This window comes from Trifolium pratense, linkage group LG5, assembly GCF_020283565.1.
Source record: "Trifolium pratense cultivar HEN17-A07 linkage group LG5, ARS_RC_1.1, whole genome shotgun sequence".
NCBI lineage: Eukaryota > Viridiplantae > Streptophyta > Magnoliopsida > Fabales > Fabaceae > Trifolium > Trifolium pratense.
Window position 1 is genome coordinate 45,985,044 of NC_060063.1, and position 14,205 is coordinate 45,999,248.

A 14,205-nucleotide genomic window follows, 5' to 3' on the forward strand; every position below is an offset into this window, starting at 1 on the left:
GATAAAAAGTTATTTTAATATTCTAGATAACTTGTGTAGAGAACAAAAAGTTATCATGTGATTTAATGAGAGACAAAAATTTAGTTTTTGTCCAGTCCTTTAATCCCCAATTTATCCGGTCACGAGAATAGTTTTAAAATTAAACACAATATAGTTAAAGTCGTCATGTCGACATTTATTTTTCGGCCAATCAAACACACCATGTACAACTCAATGTAGCATGTTCCATAAACTGATTTTGCCTCACAAACTGGAATTATGGTTATGTGCACTTGCTTAGAGCTAGTTCAATTTTTTGAATGCTTGTAATTTTTCCAACTGATTAAATTCTAAGTTACTAAGTTGCTAACATGCTTTGCATATTGATATTGGTGGTTTTCAGAACAACAAAACAGGAATTCAATGAGATCTCCAATCTCTCAAATGATCAAATTCACCTTGGTGTGTCTTTTCAGTCTAAATATATTTTTTCTCTGAGGAGTGTTGAAGTAAATTCGTACTTCTCATTGATCACTAACAACAATACAAGCCTTATATAGGCAATGTCACAACACACAAACAGGCTTAGGCACAAGCTAGGCACGCAGACCAGCAGCCAGGCTCGCAGGCTACCAAGCCAGGCACGCGCGCGCAGGTCAGTCTAACTTAAGGCCCAAACAACAATCTAAGCCACACATATACACACAATTAAACTGTAAAACTAACACAATTGAGGCTCCTAACATTTGCTCCCCTATAAATTGAACATCATTTTAGATCAATTTATCAATTCTAGTGTGCACAATCCCAGCTTGTCTCTGTTCCTGTTGAAGCTCTCGAAGGTCAATGGCTTGGTCATTATGTCTGCAACTTGCTCAAAGGATGAGCAGTGAACCAGCTGAATTTTACCTTCTCTAGTCAGATCCCTTAAGAAATGAAACCTTACATCTATGTGCTTGCTTCTTCCATGCATCACAGGGTGCTTGGATAGCTTTATTAATGAGCTATTGTCACAGTATATGGTAATGCAGTCTTTCTCCCTTGCATCAATTTGAGTCAGAATTCTGGATAGCCAAATTCCTTGACAAGCACTACTAGCTGCAGCAATGAATTCAGCTTCAGTGGTGGACAATGTTACAATTGGTTGTTTCTTAGATGACCATGAAACTGCCTTGGTACCAATCATAAACACATAGCCAGATGTGCTCCTTCTGTCATCAATATCACTAGCATAATCAGAATCAGACCAACCAACCAACTCTTCTCCTTTGCCTCTTTCATACCATAAACCATAGTTAGCAGTTCCTTTCAAGTATCTAAGTATTCTTTTTACAGCAGCCATATGAATTTCAGTAGGCCTTTCCATATATCTTGCCACTAAGCACACAGAAAATGCAAGATCAGGTCTGGTGGCAAGCAAGTACATTAAACAACCTACCATTTGCTTATAGACGGTTGCATTGCTGGCTTATCCTGTTTCATCTTTCTGCAATTTACTTCCAGGTACAATAGGGTTGCTTACACTGTTACAATCATACATTCCAAATCTCTGCAAGATTTCAACTGCATATTTTTGTTGATACAAAAATATTCCATTACCATCTTGCTTTACTTCCACACCAAGGAAGTACTCCCTCCGTCCCAAAATATAAGGGAAAATTGGTCAACTAAAGTTGATGTATCTAGTCCAAATTTTTAACCAAATACATCAACTTTCTTTGACCAATTTTCCCTTATATTTTGGGACAGAGTAGTATCTCATTTTACCTAAATCAGTCATTGCAAAATTTCTTTCCATGGAGCTCTTGAAATCAGCAAATAATTTTTTATCATTGCTTGTGAAGATTAAGTCATCAACATAGAGACTCACTACTATGATTCTTCCATCTGTTTCACTTTTGACAAATAGGGTATGCTCATGAGGACATTTTTCAAATCCTTCATGATTAAAGTAAGCTTCTATCTTGCTGTACCAAGCTCTTGGTGCCTGTCTTAAGCCGTACAATGACTTTTTTAATTTGTACACCAATTCCTTATTTTTCTTTTGATACCCTAGAGGCTGGTCTACATATACTTCCTCATTGAGTTCTCCATGTAGAAATGCACTTTTCACATCAAACTGAAACACATATCAGTCTTTCAAAGCAGCTATAGTCGGAATTGTTCTGATAGTGTCCCACCTTGCAACAGGTGCTGCAAACACTTCATTGTAGTCTATGCCCTGTTGTTGAGAGTAACCTTTTACCACCAATCTTGCTTTGTATTTTTCAATTTTGCCCTGTTCAATGTACTTGGTTTTGTATACCCATTTTACTCCAATTTTCTTTGTACCAGCTGGTAATGTAGTCAGTTCCCAAGTATTATTGCTTTCAATAGCTTCAATTTCAGCATCCATGGCCTCTCTCCAAGTATCATGTTTACATGCCTCTTCATAAGTGATGGGATCAGTGCCAGGTGTGAAGATAGCAAGATTGTGCATCTCAGCTTCATCTGTGACAAAATCATCAAGGTATCCTGGTCTTTTTGAAATTCTTTTATCCAATGGAGGGTTATCTTCTTCATCAATATCTTCTGAATCAACAACTATTTGATCAGCTACATCATCATTATGTGCTTCATTTCCATTCATTAACTCACTGTGATCATCATAACCCTCATTTGCTTCTTCACTATGTTAATTTGCTTGTTGAGCAAGCATTTGTGTCAGGGATCACTTCTCTTCCCTTGACTGCTTCAATTTCCTTACTTTCCCAATTTCATTGTTTTGTTTCATCATGAAATTCCTGGCACGCTGTGGACTAGTGCTGTGACAGATGCTACAGCAATTGTCTTATGTATATAACGCAGCAGACTAACAAAATAATAAAGTGCAGAATGATAAAGAACACAGTAGGTTTGTTAACCCAGTTCAGTGTAAACACACCTAATCTGGGGGATACCAATCCAGGAAGGAAATCCACTATCAGTAGTATTAATTCAGAGCTAAACTCCCTCGTTTACAACTCCTCACTTAATCACTTCCCGTGTTAACTTTTACCTAGGAACTCCTAGATATGAGACCCCTCTCACTTCCTCTCAATCACACAACGTGTGATTTAAACTCAGTAACAAACCAATTGTGAAGTCACCCTTCAAAGACAAATCCTAACTCTATACTTCAAAGCTTAAGAGTAGGTTCACATATACTAATAGCAACCCGTACTTAAAAGCTTAAGGTTACGATTACACACTACCTAACCTCCTTGCTTAAAAGCTTTGGAGTTAGTACACAAATTACAACTCAAACACAGTCCTAAGCTTGCATCAACGTGATACAAGAAAGGCTCACAATTAAAACACTCTAAACTCTAAAACTCAAGCTTTGTAGAACACGGTTTAGATTACATAAAGAATACATCGTTTAGGCCTATGTATTTATAGTCTTCAATAATCTTGGTCTTCAAGTTAAATCTTCAGAATTATTTGATCAAATCTTCAATGACAGCTCGCAAGATTTGCTGGAAAAATAAATCTTCAACAAACTCTTCAATCCCAAAAATATATTTTTGAGAAAAGATTTACTCCAAAAAATATTTCTTCAATCTAAAAGATTTGAAACAAAAATATTGAAATATATTTTTGTAACAAATAAAACAAACCGACTTTTTAATATCTTTCAGTAACAAACGCGTTTTGGCTTGCTGGAAAAGCTCAATCATATTTGTAAATTAAATCTTCAAAAGATATGAAAACAGAGTTATAGCGCGTTCTGTTTCCTGGAGACACATGTTGTACAGGCATTCTACAGCATTTGGGTACAACAATTGGCTTAGGATGTTTTTGCAAAATTGTAGCCAATATTCAAAACCCAACAATCTCCCCCTTTGACAAATTTTGGCTAAAACAATCTTAGACCAATCTTTGTGGAGAGATATAGAGAACCCTTTCCTTCAAGTCAACTTGAACACACAGCTAAGAAGAAAAGTAAAATCAGAGGCATTCGACAGCGGATAGAACATAACTTGCACACAACTTGCATATGACTAGAGTAGCAGAAAAATATATTCTACTCCCCCTCACTTCATGCAACACTCCCCCTAAAGTCATGCATCATCATAGTAATACACACACACACTACTACTACATATGCCAGATGCTGTAGCATCTGTCTTCATACCATGCATATCAGACAATCAAAATCAGAGAGTAATTACTCCCCCTTTTTAGCTCAAAATTATGACAAATAAAGTCAGAACACATAAAACTTGGAGTCACACTTTTGCTTTGGCATTGAGTCTCTCTGTTGCTTTCCCTTCATGCAGCTGTCACACTTTTGTTCAGGTTCCTTCACATATGGTAGGCCTTGTACCATCTTCTTCTGAGCCAAAATGTTGATCCCTTTGAAGCTTAAGTGTCCATATCTTTGATGCCAGAGCTGAGCATCATTACTTTGAGCTGCTTTGAAACAATTTGGAATCAATACTGGTGCTTTGATTATGTACATTCTATTCATTGACATATGAGTGAACATAATCAATCCTTTTTCTTCATGGTACACTTTACAAGTATCATTCTTGAACACTATTGTGAGATTTTTCTGCTGCAATTGGCCTATGCTTAGCAAATTGTTCTTCAGGCCAGGAAGGTAGTACACATTAGTGAGAATTTGAACATACCCTGCAATGCATAATTTCAAATTCCTTTTTCCAACCACATCCATTTTTGAATCATCACCCAATTTCACTGAATCTTTGAAACTATCATCATAGTCAAATAGCCAATCTTTATTTCCTACCATATGATTACTGCATCCTGAATCTCGAAACCAAATTTCATACCTACTGTCATTGTTGCTTTGAATTGCTTTAGTTTCTTGAGCCATGAGCAAGATTTCTCCACCCTCATCAAATTCAAATTCAGCATAATTTGCATTATCTTCTTCCCAATTTGGACATTCAGATTGAAAGTGACCTAATTTGTGACATTTGTAGCATTCAATATTTTCTTTATTGAATCTACCTCTGCCACGTCCTCTCCCTCTGCCACCATCTCTACCTCCACGTCCTCTTCCTCTGCCACCATTGTTACTCATTTTCAAGACTTGTTCCTCATCTCTCTGGCCCTTCATTCTGTATTCATGAACCAGCAAACTGCTTTGCAATTGATCCACAGTCCAGGTGGTGACATCGTTCGATTCTTCAATTGAACAAGCCACATATATAGTTGAATCTTGAAGTTAAAGAACGCAAGATCTTTTCAACTACTGTACCTTGAGTCATGGCTTCACCATGCATCTTCATCTTGTTAACAATGGTGAGAGTGCGTGAGAAGTAATCATCAATTGACTCTCCAATCTTCATATTCAGAGATTCATATTCTTTCCTCAGAGCCTGCAACTGTGCTCTTTTTACTTTGGTCGATCCTTGATACTTCAATCGCATAGAATCCCAAATTTCTTTGGTTGTATCCCTAGAAAGAATGGTTTCAAGAACTGTTCGATCAATTGCTTGAAAGAGATAGTTCTTTGCTTTTAAATCCTTCAATCTACTCTCTTCTGCTGACTTCAATTGCTCCTGCGTTGCATTTGCAGGTGCTACAATCACGCCATTCTCGATCAAATCCCAATACTCTTTAGAACGCAACAAATTTTTCATAAGCATGGCCCAATGATCATAGAAGCCATCAAATCTTGGTATAGAAGGTTGCATATAGTTGCTTGATTCAGCCATGGAAGCTTGAATCAGATTTTTCTTGAAAAACAGATTATGGTTTTTGCTTGTAACTAACTTTGGTTCTTTGTGTAACTAACTTCGGTTATTAGACAAAGATGGGTTTGGATAGATTCAACCGGTATACTGGTCTCTATGTTTTTTAAATATTATAAACATATTTCATAACATTGTTTTATCTCTTTCAATGGATAACATTATTTTTATTTTTATTTTGGTAGAAAATGGATAACATTATTTTATACAAGGTAGTAATTATATTTTTGGGTGATAAAATCTATGAATTGTTTTTCGAGATCAAATGAGGTGCCATTATATATAAATAAACCTATAATAACTACTTGGTCCCACACAGAATAACAATTTTCACTTCAACTTAAATAAATATACAAAACCACCTATGAAGCACGGACACAAGATACAGACACCGGACACGACATGGACACTGACACGTCGACACTGATAATAAGTTGAAAAAATGACATAATTCAGTGTAATCATAAGTATCGGTATCGTGGACACCGACACCGAAACACGCCTAATTTGAAAAATGTCTGCTTCATAAACCACCCTCACTAGGCTACTGCTACTAATACTTTGAATGCAATTTATCTTGCGACTGCATAGGTCATATAACTTGACAACCAAGGATACCCTAAAAGTCATCCAAAATTGACAACCAAACCAACCACGACATTTCAAACAATTTCCATTGTTGCAGTGGCAGACACTTGATTATGCTCCTTGATCAAAATTCTTCTCATTTTCCCCAACCAAATTATGATACTTGCAGCATAGTCAAAAAGACTAAGAGCAACATAAAGACCAATGCCAGCAACAATTCCATTTGCTATGGAATAAGTTAGAGGCATAAGAAGCATTATAGCAAAAGCCGGAACAGCTTCCTTTATATTTGTCCAGTCAATATCCTTCACAACTTTCATCATCATTACACCAACCATTACCAGTGAAGGACCTATAGCCCATGGAGGAACACTTGACAAAAGAGGAGTGAAAAACAATGACAAAAAGAAAAACAAACCGATAATCACAGCAGTTAATCCTGTCCTACCACCTTCTCTCATTCCAGCTGATGATTCAACAAATGTTGCAGTTGTTGTAACACCTAATGCTGACCCTACAATAGTTCCAGCTGCATCAACAATATAAGCCATATATTCACCTTCAAAATTTCCATTTTCGTCGACAAACTCACCAATCTCGGCCATAGTATACATTATACCTGTCATAGCTATTACATCAACATAAAACAAAGTAGCCAAAGCTTCCCAAACTTCCCTTTTATTAAAATCAGTAAAACTAAAAACCCAAGCAGTTGATTCAATCTTATGAAAATCGACTATTTTCTTGAAATAACTAAAATTCTCATCACCACTTAATGTATCAGGAAAATAAGTAACTTCAGTGTGTCTAAACCAAGACACAAAAGTCACAAACAGAATACCATATATCATGCTACCTTTAACATTCTTCATTAAACCATAACTTGTGATAAGAAAACCAATAACACCAAGCCAGAATTTAGGACTTTGCAGTTTCCCACCCAAACAATCCCCAGTTTCCGGGTCAATGCTTTTACAGGCCGTCATTGTAACCAAATTTGCAGCGTCAGGCCCAATAAGCCCAATGCCTTGGTTAACTTGAAGGCCCACAAAAGCAATAAACAGCCCGATGCCAGCAGCACAAGCAAGCCTAATAGATTTTGGTATAAGCTTAGCAAGTTTACCTCTTAAACCAAAAGCAGAAGCTAAAAGAAAAGCACAACCTTCAACTAAAACAATAGCCATTGAAGTTTGATATGAAATTGAGCCACTTCCATGATAGCCAACAAGGTTAAAAGCTAAATAAGCATTAGGCCCCATACCTGGAGCAAGGCCTAAAGGAAGGTTTGCTAAAAAGCCCATAGCAACAGAAGCAACCATGGCAGTTACAGAAGTTGCTACCACCAAGTCATTTTTTGTTTTGGATAGGCAAGCTTCATAGCCAGCATTATTAGGCTTGAGGGTGCAATCTTGTGTCGCCGGAGGAGAACAGTCTGCAACGGAGCAGGTTCCGCCAGAGGCGGTAAGGATGGTGGCGTTGACAGTTATGATGTAAGCCATGGTGAGAAAAGTAGCGGTTGCCGCTCGGAGTTCTCTAGTGAAACATGTTTTTCTTGCTTGTAACTTGAAGTATGTTCCTATAAAGCTGTTGGTAACGGCATCGTTTACAGATTTCTCCATTTGTGTCCATGACTTTGTTAGCCTTGAAAATACACCACATGCTTTTCCTCCTCCCATGTTTCTCTTTATCAATTGTTTAGAGTATGATGTGAAATAACTTACAAAGTTATATATGGTGATATGATAGGTATATGATGAAGATATTTTTTGTGTGTAGAATATAGAGGACAATGGAAATCATGCAGTAGTGGGAGTAAGTGAATATACCATGAAGAAAGAAGAGAGTGGAATTGGAAGTTTGAAAATAGAAAGTGGTTGGTGAATATGCTTTGCATACCTCACTACATGGCTACTTATTTATATGGTTTTGTTCTTTAGTTAAGAGAGAGTGAGGGATTACCAACTAGCACTACTACTAGTACTTACTTTTGTATTAAATAATTAACAATGAAATACTCCCTCCGTCCCAAAATATAAACAAAAATGTGTCAAAGAAACTTGATTCAAAATTTAGATCAAATATATTAACTTTGTTGGTCAATTTTTGCTTATATTTTGAAACGAATGGAGTATATATTTAAGTAATAATGAAAGTTTTCTATAATGCTAATTTTCATTTTATTTTATTTTTTACACCTTTGATGGTTCTGTTCTGTTATGGTATAATGTTTATTTATTTTGAATTTTGAGTTCTTGATGACCAAGAGAGGAACTAATCACATGTAACATAAAAAAATTCGTGATTAGACCTAAGCAATGACTAAGACATATCAACAGAATATTTATCATGTCCTTAAAAATGTGACACAAATTACAATCATATTTGAGCTCAAAAAATTTAGAGGAGGATTAGTGATTTTGAAATAATTTTTGTCCATTTTCAGAGTAAGAATATTTTCCTTGTGATTATGTAATTTGGAGAATGTTAACTTGTGCCCTTAAGGGCACATGTTAAGAAGATAAATGTGGAAAAAATTTATTGAACTTGTGGTGTATTCAATTATCTAAACATTAAATTCTTTGTATCATTTAATGCTATATTTCTATTTTTAGGTAGCTTAACATGTGCCCTTAGGGCACAAGTTAACATGACCCATGTAATTTTTATTCAAAAGTTGTCCTCCTTTCTCGTTACTTGTGATATTCCAATTGCACTATGACATATAAAGTTTCAAGAATGTGTAAGCTTTTTGTTTAACAAGTAGAATAAACATGTAAGCTAAATTTTACCTTTAACTTTATTCCAACTAGTGACCTTAACTTCTGGTCACTAATGGAGGCAAAACAGAACTTAGCCAGCCTGCAGCTGCAGCCCAAACCAAAATATCCGTTTTGGATTTTTACAATTTTATAATATTCGTATTTGTATGGTATTCGCTTCGATCTCATATATAAGCAAAAATTAACATTTTAGATTCATTGAAAAAAAAATATCTAGTCAATAATATATACTGAATATCTTATTTTTTCAATGAATCTAAAAAGTCAATTTTTACATATATATGAGATCGGAGAAAGTACACTTCAACTTTGAATGTCAAAGGCATGAATATAAAATTGTATTTATTGCATGCGTGATCCAATTGATGTTATTCTTTTTATCTTTTGAGCATATGTATAGGTGTATTTTATTTATATAATATTTGGAGTATGGTCCCTTGACCTTTGAAGAGTGTAGAGACTGCTATTGGTTCATCTTTTGAGAATTAAGATACCATATGTTAAACAATACTATTGAGAGAGCTTTAAAATTTGGCATCATTTGAGAAAGATTAGGAAATACCACTATTATTATAGAATGGAAAGTAATTAGTAAATAGTTAGGCTCTTCTTTTTGTGTTCTTTTCCCCTCTTTATATTACTTTTCTTATTTATTACATAAATAAAGGTCGGTTGATAAACTATACAACATTTATACATGATTGTTTTTTATTTCACTTAAAAGTAATTTTTTTACATATAGTACATTTATTTTATGAAGTGGTTTTTTTGCTTCCACCATTGTTCCTTTTGGAAGAAAATCACAAATTAATTATTCAGATGTATTATGATGAAATAAAACTAAATTAATAATATAACAGATTTAATTTTATCCTTGGAAGAATGAATAAAATTTATTCCATTCTTGTTCAAGAATTCAAAAACTAAAACCTAAATGTTTCATCCATCCAAACATAACCTAAAAGATCATAAAATTAAATAAACATTAACTCAGTTTTTCTTTTTTGGTACGGCATAATCAATTACCTCTTACATCAGTTTTTGAATGAAGCTAAAAAGTGGTTGTTTGCTTATAATAGTGACCGGAGGGAGTATGTGTGCGCGCGTGAAACAAAGAAGGGTCTTGCTAACGAGTGCCCCCGGGGCACTCTTTAAGCATTTCATTTAAAGAAACTTTTTATTCAAAAAGTTAAACATTACAATTTCCAATGCGTTGACTTTACGCATTTCGATAAAAATTCTATAAAAAGCATACTATTTAAGGGTTTAAAGAGTGCCCGGGGGCACTATTTAGCATTTGCCAACAAAGAAAAAATAAAATGAGAAAATATGAGTCAATAAAAGTCAACAGCGAACAATCGATGATTGTTTGTGAACCGCAAGGCAATAATTGAGTTTCTGTTCTTCATTCGATACTCACACACACCAATAATTCATCAATTATTTTAGCTATAATTATTACATTCTAACTTAATTAAAACATATCCCTCTTATAAAATCTTTGTCTTTTATACCAGATCAAGGCTTGTCCTATAATTTCATGGAGCCTTATCTTAAGTAAATGCACTCTAATTAATTAATTAATAAATTAAGCATACCACGTAACAAAATATTTATTTTGGCCTTCTGTGAGATATCATGTTTGAATGGAAAAACTTTGTGACCATATTTTAGTAGCAAACTATGCATCACTGTTTTTTTATACTTAGAATTAATCAATGAGAAGGTTGAAGAAATATATTGTGTTTTTCCACAAATAAAAATATACAATAACTGTTGCTATATAATATTGCTCTCTAACTTTCATTTGATTATCATATTTAAATAAATAAAATCTTGTAAAACTAATTAATAGTTAGAACTTGTTGCTTAAAACCAAGAATATATGTAAAAACTGAGTTGGTTGTTTTAGAATTAATTAAAAGTGAATTAATTACCTGGATTTCCTGATAGGTTCCTTTTCCTCTTAAGAGATGGTTGGAAATTTGTGTTGGAACCATTGTTCTAGTCATATGCCAAAGAAGAACCATTGAACAAAAAACCGCTGCAAAAGGACATCAAGTGTAAGAGAAAACAGACAAGGGAAAGGGGGAAAAAGAAAACAGATTCATAGCAACAATGTGTTAAAAGAACTATCAGTACCTAACAAACTTGCATCTGGAGCAGCGAGTTTTATCCGGAGTAGAACACCTTGCACGTTCATGACGAAGTTCATTTTCTGAATGAGAATAATACACTTGAGGCTTCTTCGGCAGCCAATTGAGCAAGCAAAGTTATTCTATTTCTCTTCTTAGCAGTCTCACTCCATTTTCCAAGTACGATATAAGCCACCAAAGAAAGAACAACGCCGGATTTATATTCAACAAACATAAACACAACCAAAAAAAGATGCTTTCAACTAAAGAAACCAGTGAACTACCCGTCAGTTAATTCAAACACAATTATCTTTGTGATTTTTCCATCCCTAACATATTCTCTCTTAGGGGATATTCCAATCATCAACCCAATGATATCTAAAATGAATTAAATCAAAACAGTGGAGAAAACAAACAAATCAAGAGGCATACAATTAAATCCATAAACAAAGAGAGATAAATTTTTGAAGAACAATCCCATCTCATAAAAATAGGCACAAAATAATTGCTTTACAACATTAGCTATAACTTGTGTCTTGTGTGTTGTATTAACATATAGATGATCATATGTTCAAGTAGCTTCTTGGAGTGCAGAAGGATAATCGTTCCAAGAGTCAATAACCCCAAAAGCAAGGGATATTAATTCATTTGATAAAAGGAAACCATTTGGATCACTTAGCCTCATATAAGCCACTCTCCTTTCTGAGTTAGTTTCATAAAAAAGAGAATTGTTGATTTCATCTATTCTAATGGTTCTCCTTTGCTCATCCAAGAAAATCACACGTCCACTCTCAACATAAGGTTTGTAAACCTCAAGCAGAGACAAAACCAGAGAGTTGCCAAATGATTCTTGGAAACGCTTCAAGTCTAGGCCTCTTGCAGTTCTCAGGGACAACATCACAACATCTGTGGCAGTGTCCTTGCAATTAATGTTGTCATCGGATGAGCTATTTATCAATCCATTTTCCAAATTTTGCACGAATTTTGTGTACTCATTCATCTTCTTGGGTCTGGAAAACCTCAACCCACCAATAAAACTAGTAGAGCCGAGGCCAAAGGCATAGAAAGGCTTGTTCTTCCAATAGATAAAGTTGTGTTTGCACTCATAACCATTCTTACAGTAACTGCTGATTTCATAATGGTTATAATTTGCGTCACAAAGCATTTTTGAAGCCATCTTATAAAAATCAGCTGACTGTGTCTCGGAAGGCAGTGGAAATTCCCCTGGTGCATACCTGTTAACATTTTCTCCTTCAGCTTGCAAATCATTATAATAAAGCTTAAAAAATGAAACAAAGATTGCTATTATTGCTACTTGTGCGTGCGTGTAAAGACTAAGCCACCAATTTCGTCCCTAACTTACACACTTTCTCCTACTTCATCCCTTAATGTAAGTTGAGTGTGTTGTTTTGTCACTCTCGTCCTATTAGTCAGTAGTGTCGTTATATATTGACAAAATGTAATGAACTAACGAGGCAGATGTATAAAAAACTAGAAACTATTTATTGTTTTCATACGGAATTAATAACAGAAAGTGTTCTATAATAAGGGTGCCACTTACAGCTTTCCAAACTTTGTGCCTTGTTCGATTTGCAAATCATAAACAGAAACATGTGTTGGTTGTGCTTCAATAGCGAGTCTTAGACTTTCCTCCCACATGTCACTAGTCTGATGAGGTAGTGAAGCTATAAGATCAATGCTCCAATTCTCAACCCCGCACTTTTTGACAATATCAATAGCCTCATGAACCTCTTCCAAACCATGTGCCCTCCCACAACTCTTCAACAGCTTCTCCTGAAAAGCTTGAACTCCCAAAGAAACTCTGTTAACTCCCAACAACATCATCTCTTGCATCTTCTTATAATCAAATGTACCCGGGTCCATTTCCATTGAAATTTCAGCACTTTCACTCAACCCAAATTTCATCTTCAGTGTCTCCAAAACATCGGAAACCATATTTGGAGGAACCAAAGAGGGTGTCCCACCTCCAAAAAACACTGTTTGAAGAGGCGCGGGTTTTTCTTCCATTTTAGTGGCGTTTATTTCTCTGCAGAGCAATTGTATGTAGTTTATGACACGTGGGTCGTCGTGTGTTTGGGTTGAAGCAGAGCCGAGAGCGACAATGGTAAAGTCACAATAGTAGCAACGTTTTCTACAGAAAGGGAGGTGAATGTAAGCTGAAGTAGGGGTAATGGTGGGATTGTGTTTGAGTGAGGAATTTTGTCGAACATGTGGTGTGCTGTTTGAAAAGGTGTTTTTGATTAAGTTTGGTGAGAGTTTTTGTGGTTTTGGCTTAGGCGCTAGCAGCCAGTAAATTGGTGTGAATGTTGATTTCAGCATTGTGCAGCACGTAACCGTAGTAGAAAGTGGAGAGGATTGTGTTTGCAGAGAAAAATGTAGAGGAAACAGTTTCTTTTTATCTATAAATCTACTAGTCCCACACCCGTGCGATGCACAGGTGTTATGTGATATTTTATATTACAATGTTGAAAAATTATTCGTATAAATTGTAACAATAAGTATTATAAAATGAAAATTATAATAATAATAATAATAATAATATAAAAGTGATGTACTTATCACTTCCTCCAACCAATATATATACCTATATGTATAGAGAATGAGTACAGACCATCAAAATTGAATGAAATATTTTTTTTTTGTGGGGTGCGCCAGCCAATGCAATAGTGCAACGCATAGGCGACACACTAAAATTGAATGAAATATGATAATGATAATGATTATTATATATTTCAATTCCATAACCTAACTTTTTGCATAACCTTCACTCTTCTCTAAAATTATAATGTAATTAAATCAATAATGTATACACTCTTCGTATTTTTTTGTGTGACTAAATTATAAACTCTTTGTTGTTTCTATGAAAACGGTTGACATTTAAATGAGATAAATGTTGAAAGAGAATCCAACTATGTTCATCTTCATTGTCACTAAGAAATATTATAATAATGTAGAAAA

The 14,205-nt window shown here is 35.0% G+C and overlaps 3 protein-coding genes across 3 annotated transcripts; all 3 read right to left on the reverse strand.

Annotated features, from left to right (window-relative positions):
* Positions 1-757: 757 nt before the first annotated feature.
* On the reverse strand, positions 758-1,420 carry LOC123886790 (secreted RxLR effector protein 161-like). Its single transcript, XM_045936074.1, has one exon. It carries the CDS (start codon positions 1,418-1,420, stop codon positions 758-760), a length of 663 nt encoding a protein of 220 aa, XP_045792030.1.
* Positions 1,421-6,037: 4,617 nt separating this feature from the next.
* Positions 6,038-8,643, reverse strand: LOC123887156 (adenine/guanine permease AZG2-like). The gene has a single exon (XM_045936444.1). It carries the CDS (start codon positions 7,985-7,987, stop codon positions 6,386-6,388), a length of 1,602 nt encoding a protein of 533 aa, XP_045792400.1. The 5' UTR covers positions 7,988-8,643; the 3' UTR covers positions 6,038-6,385.
* A 3,002-nt stretch (positions 8,644-11,645) lies between these two features.
* On the reverse strand, positions 11,646-13,667 carry LOC123887448 (heme chaperone HemW). The gene is made up of 2 exons (XM_045936766.1): positions 12,788-13,667; positions 11,646-12,461 (listed from the first exon to the last, which is right to left on the reverse strand). Exons 1-2 carry the CDS (start codon positions 13,564-13,566, stop codon positions 11,798-11,800), a joined length of 1,443 nt encoding a protein of 480 aa, XP_045792722.1. The 5' UTR covers positions 13,567-13,667; the 3' UTR covers positions 11,646-11,797.
* Between the last annotated feature and the right edge of the window lie 538 nt (positions 13,668-14,205).